Source organism: Bos taurus, chromosome 20 (assembly GCF_002263795.3).
Source record: "Bos taurus isolate L1 Dominette 01449 registration number 42190680 breed Hereford chromosome 20, ARS-UCD2.0, whole genome shotgun sequence".
Classification (NCBI taxonomy): Eukaryota; Metazoa; Chordata; class Mammalia; order Artiodactyla; family Bovidae; genus Bos; species Bos taurus.
Window position 1 is genome coordinate 58,744,097 of NC_037347.1, and position 25,016 is coordinate 58,769,112.

General features: G+C 46.7%; 1 protein-coding gene across 7 annotated transcripts in view; it reads right to left on the bottom strand.

Annotated features, from left to right (window-relative positions):
- TRIO (trio Rho guanine nucleotide exchange factor) overlaps positions 1–25,016 on the bottom strand; it is a 363,545-nt gene that overhangs the window by 100,850 nt on the left and 237,679 nt on the right. For all 7 annotated transcript variants that reach the window (XM_059878913.1, XM_059878914.1, XM_024981340.2 and 4 more), the window contains 12 exons: positions 20,067–20,261; positions 19,851–19,966; positions 18,953–19,019; positions 18,130–18,239; positions 16,683–16,752; positions 16,040–16,129; positions 13,460–13,552; positions 10,884–10,995; positions 9,084–9,274; positions 7,036–7,137; positions 2,552–2,694; positions 1,860–1,959 (listed from right to left, as the gene is read on the bottom strand). In XM_059878913.1, the coding sequence (XP_059734896.1) occupies positions 1,860–1,959; positions 2,552–2,694; positions 7,036–7,137; positions 9,084–9,274; positions 10,884–10,995; positions 13,460–13,552; positions 16,040–16,129; positions 16,683–16,752; positions 18,130–18,239; positions 18,953–19,019; positions 19,851–19,966; positions 20,067–20,261 (1,389 nt within the window). The remainder of the gene's footprint in view (positions 1–1,859; positions 1,960–2,551; positions 2,695–7,035; positions 7,138–9,083; positions 9,275–10,883; positions 10,996–13,459; positions 13,553–16,039; positions 16,130–16,682; positions 16,753–18,129; positions 18,240–18,952; positions 19,020–19,850; positions 19,967–20,066; positions 20,262–25,016) is intronic.

The following is a 25,016-nucleotide window of genomic DNA, read 5'->3' on the forward strand; positions in this document are numbered from 1 at the left end:
GTGTGATGCTCAGTCAGCCTCAGGGGGTCTGTGAGTGGGTCTGGATGAAGGCGGCCGGTCCCCTCTGCATGAGCCTCGGTTATTTCGGACTTTTCCTTCAGGTGGAAGTCTTGTGCGACTATTTAGATAACCTAATTACCTCAAATTTTTTTTTTTTTTTAAGAAAATACTCGGGATTACTCTAAAGAAAAATGTCCAAGTTCAGTTTATTTTCTAAACCGCAAGACTACGCGTGGGGCTGCAGAGAGAGGCTATTAGGCACTGAATGCATGAACAGCTCATTTATCTTATTCCTCGTTATTACCACTGGCGAGAAATACTTGCTAAATGTAATACACTGAGCTGGGAACAAAATCAAATGAGACACTGTTTTTTTTTGTTCTCCAATCCTGATACTCAAAGCAGTCTAAGTTCTGGGACTTATTACTTACTGAAGTCAAAAAGGAGGTCGGGAAAGAGCTAATTACTCGAATTAGAAGGATTCTGAAAAAATGAAAGTGGTGAGGAAAACATTTTTAAACCTACTTACTTCTGTCCTGGAAACAACAGTCAATACCGTGAATTCTTCTGCAAAGCTGAGTGAGAAAAGAGCCACGTCTGGGCCCCTGAGACCAGCTGCTGGGCTCTCTCCTCTGACAGCAGTCGCTCCCAAGAGACAGGAGGTCGGGGCGGGGAGTGGGCTGTCGCTGAGCGCAGACAGACCCTAGATCCTGGGACTAAGGACCCGCGTGGGGAAGTCCAGGGTCAGACAGGGAGAAACTACCTAGGAATCCTGAACCGATGGCAAGATCAAGGAAGCCCCTGAGTGAGTGAGTGGAAGTCGCTCAGTTGTGTCCGACTCTTTGCGACCCCATGGACTATATGGTCCATGGAATCCTCTAGGCCTGAATACTGAAGAAGCCTTTCCCTTCTGCAGGTGATCTTCCCAACCCAGGGATCGAACCCAGGTCTCCCACATTGCAGGCAGATTCTTTACCAGCTAAGCCACCAGGGAAACCCAAGAATACTCGAGTGGGTAACTTATCCCCTTCTCCAGCGGATCTTCCCAACCAAGGAATCAAACTGGGGTCTCCTGCATTGCGGGCGGACTCTTTCCCAACTGAACTATGAGGGAAGCCCAACAAAACTCCTACTTGCTGTTAAATAATTTGTTTCAAGAACCTGGTCTGGTCCTCTAGCAAGGGAACCAGGCAGGTGTTCCTCTTGGTAGGGACAGAGGCCTCTGTGGACATCGGCGCCCTCCGCTGGCTTTTGCAGGGTCCTCTAGTCACCTGTGTATCACATAAGCCCAGGCGTCCAGCTTCTCCCATTGGTTTGTTTTGTAGGTTTATTGACTTTATCAAGACAGGATCATGGGACTCTGTAGGCCACTGCTGTAGAAGTGAATCTAGACTTCTCTGATGCACATCAGACCCTCCCTCCTGGTGGTCAGCACGGGTGCAGGCCCAGCCTGGGGCCTCCTGGTGGTCAGTCCACGGTCACGCAAGGCCTCGCCCACCCTCTGCAGATGCCACTGCTCCTGCTTCAGTCAGAGCAGCCCCGCTTTTACGCACCAGGGCTCTGTGTAAGATTTAATGTCAGACAATAGGGTCTTCTGCTTGATATAAAATAAAAAAGCTTAAACACACATCCTTAGGACACTCGCACAGAGAACCATGCAACGGCACTGGAGAGGATGAATGACTGTTTCCTGAATCCTCAGGGTTCAAGTCCTCTCATCCTGACACTCCGTCTTTGCTCCTGGCGCCCCTGGTAACCCGTGGCAACTGTCTGAAACGCTGATGAGAAACTGTCCTTTATCAACAAACCGGAGACTGGCTACACGCGCCTCCCCAAAGAAAGGGCCAGCTCCCGCTCACCTTGTCACTGTCCAGCGTGTTCTGAGACGTCCGGGAGGCAATGGAAATCGTATCGGGCTGGCTGCTGCCATCTCCTTGGCTGTCCAAATCCTCTCCATCCCTGGAGACACAAAGATGCAGATTCCTGACACTGCTGGGTCTGCGCCTCATGACTGGTGACGAGTGTCCATCAGACAGTGGACACAGAACAGATTTGTTCAAAGAAGTGGGAATTGGTCTGTATGACTGCAGCTGATATTAACATTGATGACAGCCGATCACTCTTCAGTGACAGGCTTTGGGCTGGACTGGGCTGTGTGTCTACTACCTACCACTGCACTTAGTTCTCCCGGATCAAATACAGCCGAAATGGTCAGTGCCATCTGAGAGACAAGAAGCAAATGCGTGTAGATGCTATACAACTCGTCCAAGGTCACAGGCACTATTCACACATGCACACGGATTAACGGCTGGAAAAGGAAGAGAGAACTAGGGATGTGCATGTAGACTTTCACTGGCTTTAAGGTGAAGGAGGCTGTTGTCTTCACGAAGCCATTTCATTAGGAAGAATGATGATATGTGTGAATTGTATTTAAAAAGAACATTGCTCAAAATGTTTGAGAAAAATGATTTCTGAAAACTAGTAAGTTAACATTGCCTTGTTACTGCCCTTAAATAAATACCAACTTGGAAAAACGAACCCAGACACTGACCTCCTTCCCTTCTGTCTCGTGGCTGGAGCTGTTTTGGGGATGTGGATGGGCTCCTTCAGGGCGCCTTTCAGGTGGATGGTCCTTTCCTGGATCACCTCCCGGATATGCTTGATCCAGTCCTGCTTGTTCTCAATACTGGAGGCCTGGACAGAGGGTGAGAACTGGTCAGGGTACTGCGCTGACCACACTCAGGTGCCCACATTCCGTGAGTTGTTCATTTAAAACATAACTTTTCAGCAGAAAAGCAACCATCTCCTGTATTTAATGTGCCACCCAATAAATGACCCTAATTTTGAACATTCTGTCATCCGGACCATTTTCATTCTGTATAGCATTGATGATATTCCAGATCTCTGAATAGTCTAGCAATCGATCACTCCCCAGCCCCAAGACTTTTTAAGCAGCCTTGGGTAAATTCTAGGAAAACAGAGCTGCCCCCAAACCCAAATGTCCTGAGGTCCTTTAGGCAGACAAGTGGCCCGTGGCCCTTGCAGCACCAGGAGCAACCTGAACCAGTGGCCCCCAACCCCATCCCTCTTGCCACCTCACCCCTTGGACTCATGATCAACAGGTGCAGCTGCACCGATTCTCCACTTGCACCCGTTCCCCACCCCCACTCGCACCCTGTGGAGTAGAGGCCTCCCTAATCCTCCTGCCGTAAAGGAGGACCCGCAGCCTGGACACGTTAGAAATGTACCCAAGGTCACACTGCCAGCAGGTGAAGAGGCCAGCATTCCTGGGGGTGGACATCCACACACACCCATCCCCTCAAACTCTGCCTGAATCCACCATGCGTTAGGCTGCTGGGATAAACCAGGGCAGCCTACTGTAGCCAGTGACATATGGTGGGCTTCCCTCAACTCCACTGCATCGCTGGACAAAGGTTCTCTGGAAAGGACGCAGCACAGACACTCAACAGGCACTGACTGAATGCACACATATGGCATCAGAGTTTCCAGATTTTTCTTTTACGGTGCCTCAAAGGAGGTAGGCTTTTTTTTTTTTTAATTTCCCCCTCCCTTTTTACATGACCTGGGCCTTAGCAACAGTTTTTAATTTCCTTACGGAAAACATCCACCTCCTATGATATAAGCATAATTCCCTGAGAATGATTACAACAATCGTCAGTGGGACGATGCATGAGATCAGGCAGGGAGGGGAACCCAAGCAGTTTCTCATGTTGGACCTTGTTTTTGTCAAGCCCCATGCTGGGAAAAGAAATTAAGACTGAGAACTCTCTTTCTAAATAACATATTTTAACTGGAGGATGTGTCTTTTCAGTTGAGGGAAATAAATGAAGGACAGAAAGAGCCTCTTGCTTCTCTTCCCAGATCCCAGGCCAGGAGAGCAGTAAAACCCACCTCTCCTGGGGAGGGAGGCAGAAAGATTAGGCAGCTGGGGAGTCTGTGCATGAAGTAAGTGTCTCAGGATGGAAACTGTGAACGATACGGAACTGTTGGAATTTACACGCCTGATACAGATGTTTGGGAGGTTAAACAAAGGGAAGTGACTGAGCAAGAACATCTGGCAGGGTTTCAACCGCAGAGGAGACCCATACCACGGTTCAGCAACAAGAGGATCCCAGTCATTTAAATAAAGCAAGCCGAGTATTACATTTATGGAGAGCAATTCTCCTAACCTTGAAGAAATTAAACGCAGAAAAAAAGGTACCAATTTTTCAGAAACGGTAAAACAAAGATAACGCAGCTGGAGGACTAAGTAAACCAGTCAATCCTACAGGAAATCAACCCTGAATATTCACTGGAAGGACAGATGTGGAAAGTGAAACTCCAATACTTTGGCCTCCTGATGCAAAGAGCCAACTCACTGGAAAAAGACCCTGATGCTGGGAAAGATTGAAGGCAGGAGGAGAAGTGGGCAACAGAGGATGAGACAGCTGGATGGCATCATCGACTCAAGTGGCCACGGGCCACTTGTCTGCCTAAAGGACATGAGTTTGAGAAACTCTGGGGGACAGCAGAAGGCAGGGAAGCCTGGCATGCGGTGGTCCCGGGGTCACAGAGAGTTGGACACAGCGTAGCATCTGAACAACAACAAAGGTCCCACTTGGTTAGGAGAAGGGAAAAACCTGTTTCATACTCTCAGTAGTCTCAATCTGTTTAGGAAAGGATTTAGAAATAAACTTCTCCTTTTCAGACCATAAAATGAAAAACAGTCATCATTTTGTTCTACAGCTACTAGGCCATCATCACCACTGCCGTTGCCACGGTTACTGTTGCCACCGCTGCCACTGGGCCTCCCTGGCAACTATGACAGTGACGTGGGAGTCCTGCAATGCAGGAGACCCAGGTTCAAGCCCTGGGCCAGGAAGATCCCCCGGGGAAGGGAATGGCCACCCACTCCAGCATTCTTGCCTGGAGGACTTCATGGACAGAGGAGCCTGGCAGGCTACAGTCCCTGGGGCTGCAAAGAGTCAGACACGACTGAGTGATTGACAGTTTCAGTTTCTCACCACCACCGCCACCATCTCCAGCTTCCCTGGTGGCTCAGCTGGTAAAGAGTCCACCTGCAATATTAGAGACCTGGGTTCGATCCCTGGGTTGGGAAGATCCCTTGGAGGAGGCAACAGCTACCCACTCCAGTATTCTGGCCTCCAGGACTATACAGTCCATGGGGTCACAACGAGTCAGACATGACTGGGCAACTTGCACTTCACACCACCACCTACACCCTCACCACCACTTACACCGTAACTACCACCACTGTTAAAATACCCACCTCCTCCACCATCCCTACCACTGTCTACATCCTCCCCACCATCTATCACATCACCACCACCCCCTCTACCAACATCCATACCCTCACTACCATCTGTACCATAACTACCATCATCAGTGCTAAAATACCCACCAACACCTACACGACCACCACCAGCACCTACACCCTCACCACCATCTCCACCACCGCCTACACCCTCACGATCTATACAATAACCACATCACACCACTGCTAAAATATCTACCACTGCCTACACGACCACCACCAGCACCTATGCCATAACCACCACCACCAAGCAATCTCTGAAATTATTAACGACATCATTTCCTTTAGTGTCTTGCTAGAAGTCAGAAAAATACTACCCCAAATTCCCTAGAAAACAAACTTTCATTTGGTAAAGCCTATAGGAAATGTGACTGTTCAACTGCATCATGGGTATTTCATTTAGGACATAGTAAATATGGCTAAATAATAATATATCTGACTAAAATATCTGGCATGATTTCTCAGATGCACCCTTGGGCGTTTGTCACTGCAGCTAATCTGGAGAAACACTCAACCAAAGTTGGAAGTTTTCACGTCTTGAATATACTTTGAAATTTTATGCCTTAGAGAAAGCTCAGCTATCTAATATCTAGCTATCAGTGCAATTTATATTTTATAGAGCTTTATGCCAGGACTAACAAGAAAAATACACTCGGTTGGTAATTATATATTCATTGCAAAACAATCCATCATTTCCATGTGAATAAAGACCTTAGGAACACAATGGATTCCATAGTCAGCGGACACTCTATGATTGCAGTATTGTTGAATAACTCACAGTCGCTGGAAATACCGTAGAGAGATGAAAAGGAATGTAAAAGACAAAATCACTGACATGCAAGTCCATACACCAGAGGCCCATTAAGCTGCTGGCTCATCTCCCAATATTCTACAAATCTTCAGCTACATCTGCCCCCAAACATCCTAAAGTTTCTTATGGTCTTTCCAGACAGCTCAAAAACACAGTTCCATCTGTATTTTCTTAAACATGGGAGGAGGGAAGTCCCTAAGACATCCTTAGAGTCCTCCATCATTCCTAGGAGAGGTCAATATAATCAAAACAGAGTTCAAATCAAATATTCAAAGATATATTCCTCTCTCAAAGACGATATATTCAAAAACAACCTCAGTGTTTATGAACACTTCAAACGATAACATACCAAACCCTGTACCTGATTATGCCCCCCGCCCTTCTCTGCTTCCAAACTAGAAAGCCAAAGGGTCTAGGACCCCACAGAGATTCTGGGCACGTTCAGCCTTCAAAGTGTCAAAAGGCCCTCACAGATGCAGCGATGCCTATTTTCCTCTGGAAACCAGAGGTCAAGTGTACAATGGGAGCTACTGGTTCATAGCTCCCTCCTTTTGTACCTCAACTTGCTATATCTCTTAAACAATCACCCTGGATAAATACTCACTTAAAAAAAATACTCTATAAGACCAGAAGCATGGAGAAGATGAGAAAGACCTTTCTCCATGTGATCTTTTGTAGGCAGCAAAAGTTTAGCTCAAGATACTGCACCACTAGAATACCACACGGGGTTCATCTTACTGTTCTTTCTGTGGTGATCACCAAGCTTAGGGGCCACCAAGGGAACAAAAAGAAGGACACGACAACCTGTTTCAACAACAGGAAAAGGCACACGTGTAACAGATATGGTGAATGTGTCACAGAGCGCATTCCCCAGCTTCAGTGGACGTACCTTAAGGACAATCTTATTATCTGAAGTTGGTGTCCTCCCCACCCACAGTGCGAATTTGCAAGGGTCTCCTTCAACGTGCTCTGTGACACCCAGCTCTGAGGTCTGGAGAAAAAAAGACAATTACATGATTAGGCGGGATATAGAACAGAGCGCGAGGAAGTCATCTTTGGTGACTCGTGGTCAAGCTCCATTGTAACGACAGTTTGTTTACGCTGATACACAGCCCTTGGGTCTCATTTCAGTTCAAATGAGGACATTCTGTTCTTAGGCTACCCAAGATTGGCTTCATCTCTTTCGCTTCCTCTGAGTACTTCTACCTGGAAATCCTGATGCAGGTCAACAGGCCAAGTCAGAAAAACCAAAATAGCTGAAAACTCTTATTATCTGGAAAATCAAGAGTTGACTATTTTCAGCCTTGTAAACACTAAGATGAGTCTGTCCTAGTTGTGACCAAGCTGCCGCCATGAATTTTCATTATCGAAGCAACTTCACAGAAGACAAATGGTACTTTAAAGCTCAGTTATTTTCCAATGTGCTTATCAACAGCATTAATGTACAGTAGTTCACCAATCATTTTAAGGGCAAAGAGACAAACTTTCTGTCTGTAGTTACATGCATTTGCAGGGGTGGAGATACAGGTCAACATCTTCATCCCCCCTTCAATAATCAAGTTCATCCCAATGCATTCTCTCCCTTCCAGCAAGGGAAATGATTCATAATCTGGCCTCTGAGAGAACCTTAACTTTTAAAAGATAAATTAAGTGAAGATGTATCAGCTTCTAAAACAGACCAGAGTGGTCTCTAAGGACTGATTAAAGCCAGCTAGTGAAATGGCTAGCCAGGAATGCTGCATTTTTTCTCTGCAGTTACAATATGATCTAAAATGATGTCAGGCAGGCTGTGGGCCAAAAGACAATCTCAAGCAGGACACAAGCCAAGGAAAATGGTATGAAAGCCATTAGCTTGAATGTGTAAACTCCAGGTGATTATTAAGATGCTTTCTACGCTTGGTCGTATTCTATTGTTCCAGGACTTTGATTAACATGAGGATATCACAAAAATGTGTAAGTTGTCCAAATTCCAAGTTTCTACCAACATGTATAAGTGATCTGCCACATCTGGTGAAGAAACCGAATTCTCCTGCACTTTCTGTTCTCCAACAGTGATTTTTCCTCCCCCTGCCTGACCCTGCCCAGAAATTCTGTGTTGAGAGCCCTCTGAGGTATTGCCCGTGAAGGGGAGGCAGAGCTCAGGGGACCTGGAAGTTGACACCCGCTCGAGACTTTTCTGAGCATTGACTCGTGGTTTATAGAGACTTGGGTGGGGCTGCTAACCTGTGGAAAAAAGAACCAGGTTATATCTCTCTTGCCAGGAAGTACATGACAAGTTAAAGGTAAATGCATCGCTGTATCTGTCAAGCATGGCAGAGAGGCTGTCTCTGGGTGGAAGTCGGGGGATGGAGGGCATGTGGATCTTTAAAGTGATTTTGCTTATACAATTTTCTCTAATAATCATATTTTGCTGCTGTAAAGAACCGCTAAGATCATCTATTTTTCTTAAATTTATTTTTAATGAAAAAAGTCAAGCTTCCTCATTAAGAGCCAACATTAAGACACCTGTAAGGCTGCTTAAAGGCTGCTTAAGTAAATTCCAATGCTGGTGAATGAAACATTAATTATAATGATGTGAGAACTTACTTAACCACAATCTGGTATGCTTGATTTATCTATAAAGCTAGTTAAGACACCCAGGAGATAAATAATTTAATTTCACTTATAAAGTGTTCTCTTATCCCATAGTTAGATCTTACATAATTTAGAAAAAACCAAGTTTCCTAAACTTAGGGATGTTGACACTCACAAGCGCCCTCTAGTGGATTCAGGAATGTTAGAATTTGACTGAAGATGAAAATGGGACAATTTCAGATGATAGTTCAGAACAGTTTGGGAGGTTAAAACCGAAGGCAACCAACGCTAATTTTTCTCTACCCATAAAAAAACTGCAATTGTGTCACCTTTAAACTTACAATTCTGAAGGCCTGTACTTACAAACAATTTGCTTTTATAAAGGTACTTGCTTCTGCCACTGGAATCTTTTACTTCTTTACTAAACACCAAGGACATCTCAAACAGGAAAAGGTGCCGCTCACGGCCCTTTCGGATTAAGGTTTTGGGGTCCCACACTTGGAAGGATTCCTGCAGGATCAGCTCTCCCTGAGACTCAATGTTCTCATCGAACCCTAGGACGTGAAGAAAAGGCACAGTCAATTGAAAGGAAATTAGCAACGATGCAGGACTGCGTTACGGCTGCTTAAACATTTGTAAGAGGCCCATCGATTAAATCCCAGATGAGAGTTTCCCATCTGGGCCTTGGGCTCCAGTCTCCCTAGCACTGACAGAGGATAATTCTTCCTAGAAGACAGCCTTGCATGTATTCCGCACCCCGTTCAAAACAAACGCAGCCTTATTCTGCAAGTCCTCCTTCTTCACCATCTGAGACCGGCTTCAAGCACCCCATCCCTCAGTGTCCCTCCCACACTGCTCGCAGCTTTCCTCCCAGCTGCCCCATCCAGGATGGCTCACCGACCCCGACCCCCGACCCCCAACTTCCACTCTACGTCCTGAGCCTTGGCTTCCTCAGCCCAGAATGTCCTTCCTGGACTGCTCTCTGCAGTCCCAGCGTTTCTTCCAGACCCTTGTCTGGCCTTCCTCCTGGGAGACATCCCTGGTTCCCTGAGGAATTCTCTCTCCTTTAGACACAAAACTGTTGAAGTGAGTCAGTGGCGCTCTGGGCGCGGGCCGGCTTTCACTGCTGCTGTCTCTTCATGGCGTGGTGGATGCGGGGCAGGGGCAGCTAGTGATCTCCTGCCCTCTCTACCAGCAGAAGCCCCTCTGTCTCCGTGGCCGCTCAAGCCAGCCTGCATCTCCCAGCATCCTGTGGGCCGGGGCAGCCACAGCCACGCCCACCTATGCCCGGGGCCGCAAGTGTCTGCCCCGAGCGCTGGCCCCCTCCCCTGCGGCCTGCCAGATGGGAGTTTTGAACAGGGCCTTGACACACCCTGCACACCTGGCCACCCAGAACAACACCCGAGGAGTGGAGAGAGAGATCGGCCAGAGAGAGCCAGAGGCCCAGTGACCTCATGAGGGCTGCCCGCCTGCTCAGGATTTTACATCAGAGGAAGAAAGGTGTTCTGGCTTGGCCCCTGATTCTGAGGGGACGGGGTGTCTCTGCAACAATCGGGAGTGCCTCTGCCGTCACCGGTAAAATGGTTCAATGCAGCCGACGGTGACGACACAGGCCAGCACAAGCTTTGGGGCAGGAGTACTGCTTAAAATAACTCTTGAGTAACCTGACAATAAGAGTTAAGCTATTACAAAGAAAGAGCTTTCTTAGATAGAAGCAGTCAGGGAAATTATGCTCATGATGATAATGTTTAATTAAGCATATTTATCCGATTCTCTCTTTACCACGCTGCACATCTGGCTCGGCTGCATGGGCAGGGAGGTGGTACCTGCTTCTGCAAGGCTCCAGCAAGTGATGCAGTGGATGGAGAGATGGGGAGGACATGAGCCCTGGGGGGACCATGCAATCCTGGGGGGGTGGGTCTACCTATCCTTCCACCTGTCCATCTACCACGGAGACCGAGTGCTCCTGGGGTGCAGAGCGGAGTGGCTGCAGACAGGCTTGTAATGACGGGGGAGCATGTCGTGAGCTCCTCGAGGGAAGCAACGAGACCAATTTTTGGAAAGAGAAGGCCCCGTGCCTCCACCGGTGACTCCTAACTGAGCATGGAGGGGCAAGGACATGGGGATGGGGGCGGAGCAGCGTCGGCGGGGCGGGGGGCCTACCTTCCAGCATGCTGAGGTGCATGGCATCGTTGGCCCGCTTAGGCACGCTGAGCATCACCTCCAGCCCATCCTTGATCTCCCCCTTCCCCTCCTCGCAGCACGTGAGCAGCTCCTGTGGGAGACCAAGACCGTGAGATGTTCCACTAAGGAGGTCTTCACAGAAACCACAGAGTTTGTGAAAATCCGTGACGTTTGTGGTAAGAACAGATGTGGTCAACTGGGCAGAGATTCTCATAAGGGAATGCAGGATAAATTTGAATTGCCTCTTTAGCCAGTGGATGGAAGGGTTTGTCCTGCTCAAGTCAGGATGTTTCTTAGGCTTCAGAGGAAACCAAATGCAGTCATAGTTGAAGGTGAGTTTAGTGTAATGTTAACTACTGAGCCTCAAAAATGACAAACAATTTAATCAGGGTAGCAAAGCACAGTCACCTAGAGGTTACACTCGAAGGTGAAGTCAGAGTCCAGTGAGTCCTGCTCTGCTGGCCACAGGATCCAGCACGATCCTGAGCTCTATCTGCCTGCAATGCAGGAGACCCAGGTTCAATCCCTGGGTGGGGAAGATCCCCTGGCGAAGGGAACAGTACTCTATTCCACCCTTACTCTTGCCTGGAGAATTCCATGGACAGAGGTCTCCGGCGGGCTCAGCCTAGGGGACTGCAAAGAGTTGGACACAACTGAGCCACTAACACATACACAATGTCCCCCTACTTTGGAGCTGCCCCGTCTCCAGCCGGAACTGCATGGCTGTCCAGGTTTCTATAGGGAAACACTTCTCTGTGCTGGGATGTTCAGAAAGCGCTAATGACTGCAGGATGCCTCCCCAGGGAAACAACATTTCACATCTATGTAGGAGAATACTTGTCTTAGAGGAGTGACAGCAAGGACCACAGAGTCACATTCTAAAGGGGCCAAGGTGTTTTCTCCCCGTGTATTAATGACTGTTAGCAGTCAGCATCCAGAGGGGCCAAGGTATTTTCTCCCCGTGTGTTAATGACTGTTAGCAGTCAGCAGCAACAGCCTTCTGTGTCCCGTGTTCAGCAGGAGGGTGTGGCACTGCCGCTGGCTTTAACCACACCCTGGAGGGTCCAGGGCAGTGGTCCCCATCCTTTCTGGCACCAGGTTTTGTGGAAGACACTTTTCCCATGGACGAGAGTTGGGGGGCGGGGGGCAGGCGGGGTGAGAAGAATGGTTTCGGGATGATTCAAGCACACTGCAATTATTGTGCACTTTATTCCTATGATCATTACATCAGCTCCACCTCAGATCATCAGCCATTAGATCCTGGAGGTTGGGGACCTCTGGTTTAGGGCAAAGCAGCTGCCCAACAGACCCCTGTTCTCATGGCCAGATGATGGGCACTGCTTATTCTGAGCCGCTTGGCATTAAGGGCTTTAAAACTGCCACGTGCTGAGGCTGAAAACCCCCTCATTGGGGAGCTCAGCATAGCTCATGATTGCTCAATGGAAGAACCCCTGGGCAGAATCAAGTCAGGTTTATAAATTAAAGCAGCAGCTTAATAGTGAATGACTAGATGTGAGGTCACTGAGGCTGAGATCTTTACTAGAACCACATGTGAAAAACAAAAGCCATCAATCTTGAGGACACTAAGAGGTAAACTGCCTTTGCAGAATTAGAAATCAGAGGGCAAATGTGAATATAAACAACTTAGCTTCCTGACTTCTCTTGCACATTTATAGCAACCACATATTTCTGCTGTGGTGGTCATAAAATCCCCTAATGGGAATCTGACATTCTGAAAGCGCAGGAGAGCTTTCTGATAGGAGAATGCCATAATGGGGTCCTGTCACAAAAGAATGTAGCCCCTTTGACTGCCTGTAGATTTGCTTTTTTTAAATTAACAACAACATAAAGTCAATAAGGGTTTTGGACATTCAAAACTTCATCTTCTGTATCTCTTTTATATCCAGAAAAATTACAAGATCCCCTATTGTGTTAGGGCTGAACTGGGACATAATCGGGTTCATGAAACAGTCTTACTGGGATAAATGGGTGTTGGGTACGTTCTGATGCTTAGTAATGTTCACCAGCTAAGGAAACAGTGGGGTAGAACATCATGAGGTGAAGTTGTAAATTAGTTTTCTTGTAGCCAAGAAAATGTCAATTATATACAATAAATCCTATAATAACTCTTACCACAAATTCTAAGCTTTGTTTACCATTGTATTGTCAAAACTAATTATTATTTGACTTTTACAAGTGCAATTTTAATTATGATTATTCACAACCAAAAAACAGCAAGGTCAGTTTGACAGAAATCATAGCAATGCACTAAATTATCCAGAATTGGCACTAAATCATTCTCTTTCCTTTCTCAATCTTATGTTAGGGACTAGGATCAGTCAGCAAAGTTCAGGTGCACAGTTAGGAAATATACTCTTATTTACCTGATACACTGAGAAATCAGTCAGGGCAAAAAATGGCAATGAATTAAAAAATAAAATTAATTTGCTAGATGTTGTTTCAAAAACTTAGAGTACTTTAGACAAATAAAACAATGTCAAAGTGGCAACACACCATGTGTAACATTTTGTAGGTTGAAGATGCTTCATACATACTTTTAAAAGGAGCTGATATTTCGTTATTCGCTGAACTGGTTTAATAAGGTAGGAGGAGATGGAATTGGCTAATCCGTGCCGCTGCTGTATTTCCTGTATTCAAAAAAGAATACACACACCACTGGGAGGTCAGACAGGAGAACTAAAAATCTACATTATTTACCCGCATGATGAAATCACACAAACTACTTTTTCTATAAATATACAGAAATCTCTATTGCTTCTTTTAATAAACTCAACATAAAAATAGCAAGTCTCAATCATCACTTTGAGCCCTGAAGACACAGGGTCTCCCCTGCACTACAGGCCTTCATGTGCAGAGGTCAAGCAGGGAGGCCGACCACTCCCCGGCCTGCTCTCTGGGCCATCACTGTGCCCGTCCCCGTGGCTGTCACTGTGCCTGCCCGCCGTGGCTGTCACTGTGCCTGCTCCCCTGGGCCGTCACTGTGCCCCGCCCCCCAGGCTATCACTGTGCCCGCCCCCGTGTGGCCATCACTGTGCCCACCCCCGTGTGGCCATCGCTGTGCCCGCCCCCCTGGGCCGTCACTGTGCCCGCCCCCGTGCGCCGTCGCTGTGCCTCGCCCCCGTGGCTGTCACTGTGCCTGCTCCCCCGGGCCGTCACTGTGCCCCGCCCCCCAGGCTATCACTGTGCCCGCCCCCGTGTGGCCATCACTGTCCCCACCCCTGTGTGGCCATCGCTGTGCCCGCCCCCCTGGGCCATCTACGAGCCCTCTCCCCTAGGCCCTCACTGTGCCCCGCCCCCGTGTGGCCATCACTGTGCCCCGCCCCCATGTGGCCATCGCTGTGCCCGCCCCCCTGGGCCCTCACTGTGCCCGCCCCCGTGCGCCATCGCTGTGTCCTGCCCCTGTGGCTGTCACTGTGCCTGCCCGCCATTGCCATCACTGTGCCCACCCCCCCAGCCCGTCACTGTGCCCCGCCCCCGTGTGGCCATTACTATGCCCCAACCCCTGGGCCATCACTGTGCCCGCCACCGGGGGCCATCACCGTGCCCCGCCCCCCAGGCCCTCACTGTGCCCATCCCCCTGGGCCCTCACTGTGCCCACCCCCCGGGCCCTCACTGTGCCCGCCCCCCTGGGCCCTCACTGTGCCCGCCCCCGTGTGGCCATCACTGTCCCCACCCCTGTGTGGCCATCGCTGTGCCCGCCCCCCTGGGCCATCTACGAGCCCGCTCCCCTAGGCCCTCACTGTGCCCCGCCCCCGTGTGGCCATCACTGTGCCCCGCCCCCATGTGGCCATCACTGTGCCCGCCCCCTGGGGCCGTCGATGTGTCCACCCCCCTGGCCCTCACTGTGCCCCGTCCCCCATGGCTGTCACTGTGCCCGCCCTACAGTCAGACTCTCTGGCTATAGCTCCTGAAGCTCCAGCCACATGTGCACCCTCGTCACAGACCACATCCCAGCCCTCTCTACTGGAGGCTTCCTTCACCTTCACCATAAGGAACTCTCTCCTGTCTGCTCTCCTTTTCACAACAAACTACTGTATTTCCAATCTCTTAGCTCTTGGCTTCCTATTTAGGCCACAGGGTTTTTAAACGACTTTGATTCTGAACATTATGTGTGCCACAAGCTCTCATTGCTTCTTAGGCCTTAAATAATTCTAACTGCACAGGGCCATGGTGGTGGGCTCCACATAATGGCGAAGACCCAGGGTTGTGTGAAATACTGGAAGGAAAGGGCCACCCTGGGCTGAGAGTGGGCTTCCTGTTCACCCACCAAGGGCCGTGTAACTACTGGTCATGAGAATGACAACTGAGAGAGGGCCATCCACAGCCAGGGCTCTACTTCAAAGACAGAGGCTAAAGTTTACTCTAATTTCCCAGACTTTCAGAGAACAGCAGATGATCACAGGTGGCTATGTACAAACGCGAGCATGGGAACAAGTCTAATAACCTTGTGGACTCACACACCAAATTACATCTAACATTCGAAAGTACCTTATCTTTAATCAAAACAAAAGGTGTTTGGCACATCTGACTATGTTCTGGAAACCCCCCCAATCACTTTATGTATCATACGACTCCATCTTTTTTGTTCTAAACAACCTCTCTGTAAAATCTTTCCAAAAAAATAAACTATGTTTACACACACGACAATATAATTAATGAACCTCCCAATGGTCTGAGTTGTTACAGTGCCATTTGTAAAATTTTACTGGTAGGCTGCTTTTGGAAATTAAGTACATCATGAAATTGAAATGGGAAAAATAAGTGATTAAAAATACCTAAAATTATTTCTGTTTTATAGAGGAGAAAAGATGATTAGCTTCATATGTACTCATATGTACAATATTACAAACAAAAAACTATTGAGTATATATAAATGGTAAGTAAAGACATATATACACATGTGCATGTTACAGTCTGAAATTTTTACAGTACACAGAGCTTGCAATACTATAGAAAAATATTTTAAAACCATAAGTATAAGAATACTCCACTTTTGATAGATAAAAATGATATCAAACTAATTAGGTGAAAGTTACGAGTCAACCTACATTTAATGTACACCAAAAGCAACTTAGAAAATACCACAGCTTTTTTTTTAGTAATCTATTACTTACATCAAAGTAGGATCCTGCATGCTCTAATATCAGCTGAGTAGAATCAGGCTTATTTTTGCAATATGTGACATACATCTGAAACTTGTCTGCCTATAAACAAAAAGAAAATTAGACTAGTATCCCTTTCAAATGGCAATAAGTCAAATTATGACAAACTTTTTATGTAAAAAGAAGCTGGATATGTAAATGAAATTCAAGCCTCCAATTTAAGAAAATTTCTAAAGAAAGACATTAAAATAAGAAACATGTCCTGTGATAGGACACACGTCCAGAAACCTCCCCTGGCCCAGCGAGTCAGGACGGAGCCCCAGCCTCTCTTCTTACAACAGAGGGTGCAGACCTGAGCATCACACTTAGCAGGGCCTGTCACCAGGACTCATAGTTACATAGGAATCCCCAAGGCCATGCGGAGGCCTGGCATATTCACTCAACGTTCTATACCAAGCCAGCACTACTGCCAATGAAAGTCAGTTCCACAGTAATAACTAGCTGGAGAACATAACTCTTTGGGGGTAAAGTCTGCTTTTCTGTCTGCAGACACCAGGAGAAAAGGATGCCATTTGAGAAGTGGACAGCGTTCCTTCTAACGTCCGTCAAAGCCACCAAACAGTAGTGACAGAACAAGGTGCTGAGGTTTCATTACCCAGGTTACAAAGCAATGTCCCACGTCCTCCGGCAACTGCTCATATTTTTCCAGCTCTTTTAGGAATATGCTGCAGAGAGTAAAAACGGTATAATATTATTAAGGTGTCCTAAAGCATTTTACGAGTGAGATGACACGCCAGGAACGAGACCAAGCATACCATGAATTTAGGCAAAGTCTGAATTGCATCATTTTAATCAAAAGCAGTGAAAACTGTATCATTTAGGTTTTAGTTTAACAAAATGTGCAGCAAGAGCTATGAACTGGGGTAAGTTACTTTGACTTTCATACAATTAATTAGTTCAGCCTTCAGATACTTTCTGGGCTTCCCTTGTAGCTCAACTGGTAAAGAATCTGCTCATGATATGGGAGGCCTGGGTTCAATCCCTGGGTTGGGAAGATCCCCTGGAGAAGGGAAAAGCTATCCACTCCCAGTATTCTAGCCTGGAGAATTGCATGCACTCTATAGTCCATAGAGTCAGACACAACTGAGGGACGTTCCCTTTCACTTTCAGATACTTTCCAGTAGAATCGTTACCCCAGCTGTTCAGAAGATGTGTGCTAAGTCACTTCTGTTGTGTCTGACTCTTTGCAACCCCCAAGACTGTAGCAGCCCAGGCTCCTCTGTCCATGGGATTCTCCGGGCAAGAATACTGGAGTGGGTTGCCATGTCCTTCTCCAGGGGATCTTCCTGATCCAGGGATCGAATCTGCTGTCTCTTATGGCAGGCGGGTTCTTTACCACTCCTGCCACCTGGGAAGCCTGATACGTTTAGTAGCAAAGGATATAGTTTCGGGGATACTCAGTTCAGAGAACCAGTCAGGTCTTCGTGTCTTTGCTGGTGGTGGGGTGGGGGGCAGAGAAGCGAGGAACACCCTGCCGGCTCTGGCCCAGCACCATCTTTCTCGGGTGATTTGGGGTGCACAGACTCCACCTAAAGATGCTGCTGCTGCCTTTTTTTTTTCTCTCCTTTTTCGACTTTAAAAATAAAATCATGCTCCTCCTCTGGCCAGTGGCAAGTGCACTTTACTTTGGTCACACTACGCATCTGTTCTGTCCTCAGTTCCTTCCTCCTTCTTATTAGGAAAGACCAAAAACATCAGCCAGCAGCCCGTGGAGGCCAGTCCTTTCTTTGAACCCTAAGAAGTAACTGACGGGGCAGCTGACGATACGGCTCGAGAGCAGCCAGTGTGCCTACGAAATGGCTTCGGCTTTCCAAATCTCATTTCTATAAAGAGTGAATTCAAATAGAAAGTCGAGTCTCTGTTAAAAACAGTCTCAAGAATGTCTGTCCTTGAAGCAAGACTGGCAGGCTTCCTTCAAATTCCAACAGGATCCCTGGAATCTATGTGTATTCGACTGGAAACTTGCATTTGTCATGGTACTTCAGCATAGTACCTAGACTTCTAGAGTCGCTAACAGGGTCCCTACAGATGAAGCCACTCACTTATTGTGAAACTCGTAGATTTCCTGCATGTTCCCGAAGATGATGAGCTCTTTGTTTACAATGCCCGGGGGGATCTCCTCCACGCCGCTGGTCATTTCCCACAGGTAGGTCTGGCCGGGAGGGAAACAGAGAGGGTTGGACAAAAGCCCTGAGCACATCTCCAAGAAACGGCTACTTCTGCTCTCCGTCAATACACACCCAGAGTTAATGTCTAGCTAAAAATGTATCTTAAGAATGAAGCCTCTTACAAAACAACATGAGAAACTATTACTAAGACAAATCTCAGTTGTTATTAATGTTTGAGCATACAGTCTGTTCTTTTAGACTCTAAATATACTCCCAGCTTCAAATCTGGGGATTAAGCTGCTCCTCAAGGTATGAGGAACATTCGTTAAACTACGGAGCATCAGCGGCTAATTGTAATCGGTAGGCGTGTCTCTCTGAAGCTGCTGTAAAATTCTACCGAGAGAATGTCAGCCAGGCCGTCATGTGATAAATGAAACGAGAGGATTAGCGCTGTTATCATCTCTGTAATGAGCGAAAACATGCCTGGAACTTCACAGAAGTGCAGAAACACGCAGAGAGGGCCGCCTGTGCACACTTTCAATCTCAAAAACAACAACGAAACGGGCGACCAGTTTAAGAATTCAGTAGGTAAGAATAAATAGCCCTGGCCATCTCCTGTGGACCGAGGAGCCTGGCGGGCTACAGTCCATTGGGTTGCAAAGAGCTGGACATGACTGAAGTGACTGAGCACATACAAGAATAAACAGCAAGACTGTATATACCCCATCTAAACAAACAAGCAAAAAAACTTACTTACATCCATACACTCCCGGAGGTCTCTTACGTAAGCCTTTTCAGTTTGAATTAGCTCAGCCATTATGAACCTTAAAGCAGAGGAAGACAAGTGACCAGTTTAATTCACAGTCAGGACACAGGCTCATTTTAACTATTCACTTTTAGGGTTTATGAAATAATAAGGTGATTTTAAAAGCTTTAGCCAGTGATGTGTTCTGGAAGATTAAAACAAGAATGAGTCAAAGACTAACAGTGCCCAGTCACCAGGTCAAAGAAAAAAAAACATTTTGGAAAAAATTTTGCTACGGTACCCAGTGATCAGGATTTCTCAACTTGGCAGCGTTGATGTTTGGGGCTGGACGATGCTTTGCTGAGGGCTGGCCTGGGCACTACAGGACGCTGAACGGCACTCCTGGTCTCTGCCCCCAAGATGCCAGTAGCGCTTCCCCCGCCCCACTAGTCGACAACCCAAATGCCTCCACATACTGCCCAATGTCCCTCTGGGGGGAACAAAGCTAGCCCCGACTGACAACCACTGGTTTAGAGCCATCTTTGGTCTCTATTAATACTCAGTAGAGTTTACTAATTGGCAACTTTGAAACTTCAGCACTTGTATTATTAATTTCTCCTCCCCAGTATTATCACTCATGACCCACTGATGACAAATGATAGCAGAGCAAGTTGTCAACCCCATGAGACAGGGGCACAGGATAAAAACAAGACACTGTTTCCAAATCAGCTGATGTGGGCGCAGTGCACCCAGTGGGCACTGCTGCTGTGAACACGAAGCACATTCAGAGCAATGAGAAGGATTCACGCCGTTTGGTTTCAGAGCGCACACAGAAACAAGCGTGCTTGTCCAAGTGACATTTCCTTCACTTCCTCACTGAATCCTGGCGGGCTCTTCGAGGCTAGCTTACTCTTTCCTGCGGGCAGATTTCCGCTTTTCCTCATTAAGTTCATGGGCGGCGTCTCGGAGTTTCACCTCTGAGCCGGGGATACTGGCCGGAACAATATCCAGCTGAAGACTTTTGCTCTGTGGAATAAGGGAGGCAGTGCACCTCTGTTAATTAAATCAACAAGCAGGACACAAAGACACAGACGGTAATTTATCCCGCTGGCACAAAGCAATTTACCGATTTGTTGGAATCTGAAGAAATCCCTAGGGCTTTCTCCAAAGAGGTCCTGTATTTCTCCATCCGCAGAGAGAAGTCTCTGTACCTCTTATCCACGGCAGTGACACATTTTTTTATTTCTGCCGCATGGGCATGCCCCTTTTCACAAAAGCCGTCGGCCAGCTGTATCAATAGCTTCACTCTCTCTTTGGTTTGCTGCGAAAGAACAACAGGAAAAGTATTGTGAAGCAAATGCGTCCAATTGCTGGCAGCCAGAAACACAGTGGCAACTGGCCTGCGACTCTCTGAGCTCTGGACAGGAAAACGACCGCTGGGGAGAGACACTCAGACTGAACCCCCGCGTCCACACCAATTCACCTCCCCGTCCCCAGACTGGCTCCCTTGGTTTGCCTCTTTCCCCAACAAACGGCATTTTCACGACCTCGAAGGAAAAGTCTGGGCTCTGAACGGTGTCTTCACCTGGCAGACGCCCAGACCCTGCAGACTGAGCAAGCAGAGACTGGCTCGGGGTGGTGTCTGTGGTCCACGACCCTCCTCCTGTGAAGGCTGCAGGTACAGGGGACAGATACCCTCTGCCTCATGCTTCTCTATTCTGCGTCCCCAGTTAGACTGAAGGCCTGTTCAGGGCAGCAGCCATCGGAGATTTTCCTGAGGCCGCGGGGCCAAGGCATCTCCCCCACCCCACAGGCACCTAACCAACCCCCTGAAGAAGCGCCATGTCACACACTCATTTCTTCTTTAATTCTCAGGAGATAATGCAGGAGGAGTCACCACCAGGGAAGCTGTCTTCACAGAGGTATTTTAAACTTGCTCCCTGTGTGAAAACTCTCTCTCCAAAATAAATGTATTTCATTTTATATACACATTTGGAGAAGGAAGTGGCAACCCACTCCAGTGTTCTTGCCTGGAGAACTCCATGGACAGAATTCCATGGCTGGCTACAGTCCATAGGGTCACAAAGAGGTGGACACCACTGAGCGACTTTCACTTTTTCACTTTTCGTGTGCACACAGGAAAGATCTTTAAGTGAAGAATAACTCTTGCTTTTTAAAGTTAAGGATAACCATAAAAGAAGCGTTCTCCCTCCGTCCCTCCTTCTCTCTCTCTATATATATATAACATGGACTTCGCTGGTGGGTTAATGGTAAAGAACCTGCCTACTAATGCAGGAGACACAAGAGATGTAGGTTCGATCCCTGGATCAGGAAGAGCCCCTGGAGAAGGAAATGGCAACCCACTCCAGTATTCTTGTCTGGGAAATCCCATGGACAGAGGAGCCTGGCGGGCTACAGTCCATGGGGTTGCAAAGAGGCAGATATGACCAAGCATGCACACACATACATATATTTAAATACATATGCAGAAACATATATATAGACATGGCAGTAACTCAAATCTGATTTTTCAACAGATTTTTTTTGTCACATCCATTGCATTTACTATTTCACTTATTATTATCACTAGATTTATATCCTTTGTTGTTACTTCATTCATTATCACTGCTTCGGCTTCCTTCAACATTCCCACTGACATGTTAAATGATTCCAGTTACTCTTCTGCTATGGAACCTGCTTTTCTCAGTTAAGTCATAAAGACTTTCTGGTGAAAGCCTAACATTCAGGAAGTTGACTTTAAAAAATTCCCCAAAGGAAGAAGGTCAGGGTTCAAAACCTGGATAAACTATCTCAGTTTGTACAATAAAAGTTTTGAGCAGAATTCACTAGGCAGCTTGCAGAGCCAGTTGTCAACAGCCTTAGACTCTACATGAGCGCCCTGGGCCTCCCGTGGGCTCTCCCACAGGGTCCAACTTGCCTAGCGCCCCTCCAGGCTTGCTGGCCTTCAGTTCTGTGCACCACGGCCCCTTTGGCCTGGAAAGCTGGTTCCCTGGACAGCTCTGTGGTTCCTTCATGTCTTTGCTCAAATAAAGGCCATTCTTAACTGGCCTCCCTGACTCTCTTAAAATTGCAGCTCACCTCCCTGCCCCAGGCACCTTCTCCCCATCTGCTCCGCTCCACCCTGTAGCATCAGTCTCCAAGGAGGTATAATTTACTTGTTAAGATCACTTTCTCTCTCCTGGTTAGAATGTACCCAGGGACATTTGCTTGTTTTGCTCATTAATATCTGACACGCCTTCTCTGTGTCTGGTACATGGTGGACATTTATCAAATATTTATTGAGATAATAAATTACCATTAGGACCTTTACGCAAGTGTATATACACCTGTAACTTTAATTGGTGCAGTAATTACTTTTAACTGGCAAGAATTACGCAATATACAAGAAAAAAAAAAAAACAAACACCCACTTGAAAAGTGAACTCAAGGGACATTACTGTCTCTGTGAAAAAAAAAAAATCACTATTGTGAATTATATAAAACTTGTTTATTGGAGAAATTGAGCAAAACTGACAACATTCTAAAAGTTTCTGGGCCCTTCATCTTGTGTGGAAATGAACTCATGTAGAGTGAGCTCAAAGGAAAATACCTGTCAAACAAACCTTCTGACTTGTTATCAGCACGATACCTTTCTGGTTAAGACAAGCCTAATTATATACCAAGGAGGTAAGAAGTCAAAGCTTCAGACCTAGAAGCATAAATTCCAAAAGGGATTTAAATTAGAAACATTAGTAAATTTTAATATCAGAGAGAATTAACATGACTGATGCAGGATTTTTTTAAAAATCAAATTGCCTAGAGGAGGTTTTCCAACCTTCTGAAAATCATAGAAAGGTGCTTTACCACCAGGTAAGCATTCCTTACATTCCCCTGATGTCAGAATGACATCAGTGGAGGGCACTGCAAACAGCTTATCCTTCAACAATTCAGGGGCTTGGGCACTGCCTCCTGGCTCGCTTTTCACACCACTGCCCCAAAGTGGCCCACACCCTAGGCTTCACTGGGATCACGCACTACTGTAGTACTTACCTGTCGAAAGAAATCTGAGTATAAGTGGACCCACACGGTTCAAACCCTTGTTGTCTAAAGGCCAACCGTGTATCTTTAAGGGGTTAAGAAAGTGGTTTCATGTTTTAAGTGGTGGGGACATAGAAGTAAAGATAAAAAGAGACAATTTGCCTACACTAAAACAGAAAACAAAAACCACCAAGAAACCAAAGGAAGATTTTCACATATGTCGAAAATACATCACAAAACAGACTAGTTGTCTATATGTGACGCCAATAGGCTGATTCTGATTCTATGAAACTCAACGCAGACCACAAGATTTCCCAGAGGCAAAGCCTGGTAGATCTATAAATCTTCCATGTATAAACTTCATTTAAACAAAAAATGCTAATCAGAGAGTCAAAGGCTTCTTGATGAAATCAACCACAGCCTATCAAAGATGGCAACCCTCGTCCCTATGGCTGTCTTTTGTTCTTATTGTTTAACATGCGTGTATATACATTTACTTATTCATCAAGTTACTGCTGGTTTGTCCGATCAGAACATGCAATCCATGAGCTCAGCACAGGGAGTAGCTCATGGTACACAGTAGGGGCTCAATAAATAATTGTTGAAAGAATGAATGGTGTGATCAAAACTAAGTAGAATGAATCTGCAAATCCATGAACCTTTTATAATATTGTATTTTTAATTTGTACTTTTTAAATGCATTCATGTATTGTATTTGAACTGTACTTGAATTTGTATACATTCAAAGTGTATTTGAATTCACAGAATTCAAAATTCAAAGGACACAGAAGGACACAAAGTGAAAAGTCTTCTCTACATAGGCCTGTTGCCTCTATCAGCTTTGTGTGCATGATCAGATCAGATCAGTCGCTCAGTCGTGTCCGACTCTTTGCGACCCCACGAAGCGCAGCACGCCAGGCCTCCCTGTCCATCACCAACTCCCGGAGTTCACTGAGACTCACGTCCATTGAGTCAGTGATGCCATCCAGCCATCTCATCCTCTGTCGTCCCCTTCTCCTCCTGCCCCCAATCCCTCCCAGCTTTATTACATACAAACAAGTATTTGTATGTATACATGTCATTTTCTCCCTTTCATTTTTTGCATGAATGCGTATGATAAGCACTGCTGGGCACCTGGTGCCTCTAACAACTCCTGCTTCTGCTTTACCAGCAGGACACAGCAGCCTCCTTGCTTCTGTAAAGAGATTTTTATGAAAGCAGATTTTTGTTTTTAAAGTGTACAAATGTTATAATTCGAACAACTTCATCTTTAGGCATAATCAAGGGACTAGAGAAAAATAAAGGCAGACTGAACGCTTAAGCCCACAAACTCAAAAGAGCCTCATTCGTGGTGTCCTCAGGTGACCAGAAGCCCGGAAATGATGCAGATTCAATGGTCTTGGACACTGTCTGGTCAAAGAAGGTGTCTGGCACAGGAGACTGGCAATCAGGGAGCCGTGTGGGGAGAAGGTGACAAGATTGTGAAGGTCAACCTAAGGCAGCAGGTCTCAAACTTCAGCATGCATAAAAACCACCCGGGGAGATGGTTAGAGATGCTGTGTGTCAGGGCCCGCTCCCAGCGACTCCAGGTCAGTATGTGCGGTGCCTGGTGAGGACTGAAATCTGCTTCTAAGGAAACACCCAGAGCCTGGATGCAGGTGGTGCGTGCAAAGCATTCTGAGAAACTGCTGCCTTGAGTTGCCAAGGAATCAAGGTGAGCCTTAATCAGACGGTGAGGCGAGGCTTTATTTCCATTAACCCTGAAAACGTGAGATTACTAATTATGTAACTACTGGATTGGAAGATGTCATATCAGAGCAAGAAGGTTTCTCTATATAACAAGAGAAAAATGACTTCTTAGGAGATAGTAAGACGGAGGGGGACAGGTGAGCAAGGGCCTTACTTCAACAAGAAAAACTAAATGACTTTTCCCAGCACCACAGCGAGAGTTGTCTGATGAAAAAGAAAAGTAGCCAGAAACCATAGAAAAAAATGCTAAAAAAATAAAAAGTGCAAGTTGCTCTTTTCAAAATCCATG